General features: G+C 36.7%; 1 protein-coding gene across 1 annotated transcript; it reads left to right on the top strand.

The window, feature by feature from the left end:
• Positions 1 to 1,171: 1,171 nt before the first annotated feature.
• Positions 1,172 to 1,804, top strand: LOC141697219 (uncharacterized). The gene has a single exon (XM_074501498.1). The coding sequence runs from the start codon at positions 1,172 to 1,174 to the stop codon at positions 1,802 to 1,804; it is 633 nt and encodes a 210-aa protein (XP_074357599.1).
• Positions 1,805 to 2,456: the final 652 nt, after the last annotated feature.

The raw sequence follows: 2,456 nt of genomic DNA, 5'->3' as shown, positions 1-2,456 counted from the left end.
ATAGAATTTTGTTGTTGATCCCTTTAGAACTCGATCATGTTTAATCTTTGCCTAAGATATCCCTTGAATAAGACCCCATTACTTGATATGTACCCTTATTATAACTTGTTTATGCAAAATTGAAATGTGAATAAACCTTTCTTGTCTACATTCAGAATCATGCCTCATCGTAGAGCCCGCAACACCAATACCGGGGATCATGAAGATCCACCACCCAATTTAGCTCAACTCATGCAAATATTTCACCAACAAACTGTTACCCTTGCTCAATAACAACAACTCCTTCAGCAACAACTTTAAGTGGGAGTCAGCCCGTGCTTTAGAATAAGAGGAAGTTATCACTTGGGGTAGATTCAAGAAGATTTTCTTAGACAAATATCTCCCGAGGTATATGCAGACTCAAATAGAATTGAAGTTCTTTGAATTGAAGCAAGAAGGAATGACTGTAGGAGAGTACAAGAAGAAATTCACTGAGTTGGCTAGGTTTGTTGGAGATTATGTGGACACGGATGAAAAGAGAGCGAAGATATTTCAACAAGGATTGAAGCCTTGGCTACGAAGTAGAGTGGCTGCTTTTGAATTGGCCACATATGCTGAAGTGGTCCAGAAGGCGATGGTAATTGAAGGAAAAAGTGATCAAAATTTGAAGGAGAAAGGGAGTAAGAAAATAAAGTTTGGAAGCCATGGTGAAGGATCGGCTCAAGGAAGCCAAAGTGGAAGGAATTTCAAGAAGTTTGGATTCCAGAACCAGGGAGGACCCTGAAGCTTTAAGAAGGGTGAAAATAAGAGTCAGAAGAATTGGATTCAAGGGCCAAGTGGACAAAGATCCCAATAAGCAAATCTGTAGTGTAAATTCTGCAACAAGAGACACATGGGTAACTGCAATAAGGCTGGCATCATTTGTTACAAGTGCAATTCGAAAGGTCAATATGCGAATGAGTGCCGAAACCCGAAGCCACCTGTTACATGCTTCAAGTGTGGAAAAACCGGTCATGTGTCTAGGGATTGCAAGACCCCCGGAAACAACAAGTTGATGCAATTGACAACCGCCCCTTACAATACAAAAATGACATCTTCTGTTCCAATTCTTTAACTACCTTTAAATCAACCTTCTGAATCTACAACTCCAGTATTTCCTCCCTCTTATCCTGCTCAGGCCTGGACATTCAACATGAATATTAAGGATGTTGTTCAGAGTTCTGAAGTTGTGGCAGGTACGCTTTCTGTCAACAACGTCAATGCTAAAGTGTTATTTGATTCTGGAGCTACTAGATCTTTAATATTTGAATCTTTTTTTAGCAAGTTAAATTGTGAAATTGAACTGTTATTTGAACCTCTATCTATCATTGTGGCTAATCAAGAACAAGTATCTATTATAAGTATTTGCCCCCGGTGTAAAGTAGAGATTTCAGGCTATAGTTTCCCTACTTCCCTTATACCTTTTCGACTAAGAGAATTTGACATTATATTAGGAATGGATTGGCTGGTAGAGCATGGTGCTCAGATAGATTGTAAGAAGAAGAAAGTAATTCTTAAGTCCCCTCAAGGAAAGAAAGTAGAGTTTAATGGACAGAGACAAGTTAAAACATTTTTGACGATGATTCAAGCGAAAAAGTTGTTAAGACAAGGATGTGAAGGGTATTTGGCTCATGTAATTGATAGATCTAAGGAAACGCCGAATATAGATAGTATCCCGATAGTTAGCGAATTTCCCAATGTATTTTCGGACGAACTTCCAGGATTGCCGCATGACCGTCAAATTGAGTTTTTTATCGATTTAGTGCCCGACATGGAACCTGTGTGACGGCCTCAACCCCGGAGTTAGGAGTTGACATCATCAATAACAATAATAACTACATAACATAATCCAACTCAACATTATTATATAAACACAACCCCTTTTTCCAAGATCTTTTCCAGGTTTAAGTATGACTTAGGTTACAATCATCGGAAAACCAATTTACTAAAGACAATCCTGACAATACTATCTTAATATAGCAACTCAACAGAATAACTTTGGTCTAACACAACTACCTCAGAGGAGCCTGACGCGGAAGAAACTGGAACTCCGTACTGACTGTAACATCTGAGATATTGCGTGTAATTATTTTTATTAATAAGTAATTCTTATATGATTATTATGTGATTTTTGGTGAATTATCTGATGATTGATGTGAATATATGAATGCTTATATGTGATACAGTATAAGTTTGTTAATTTTATTATGACCAGAATAAAATATAAATAATTATGGTATTTTTATGGTAATTTTTGGGCTGTTAAATGATTTTATATTGATTTATGAATTTATTAATTTTTTTTTTGAATAATTATAAAATTATTTTATAAAGCCGGGAATCGTCCGACTTCAACCGTTTTTACGTTTTTACAACCCGAAACTTTTCTGAAAACTCCTTCCTAACCCAATATGGTAATTCCAGACATTTTCCGTGTT

This window comes from Apium graveolens, chromosome 2 (assembly GCF_009905375.1).
Source record: "Apium graveolens cultivar Ventura chromosome 2, ASM990537v1, whole genome shotgun sequence".
Lineage (NCBI taxonomy): Eukaryota > Viridiplantae > Streptophyta > Magnoliopsida > Apiales > Apiaceae > Apium > Apium graveolens.
This window is presented reverse-complemented; position numbering and strand designations above follow the sequence as displayed.

Excerpts from the sequence above, each read along its gene's own strand:
- LOC141697219 (XM_074501498.1), top strand. The coding sequence starts at position 1,172 with ATGAATATTAAGGATGTTGTTCAGAGTTCTGAAGTTGTGGCAGGTACG.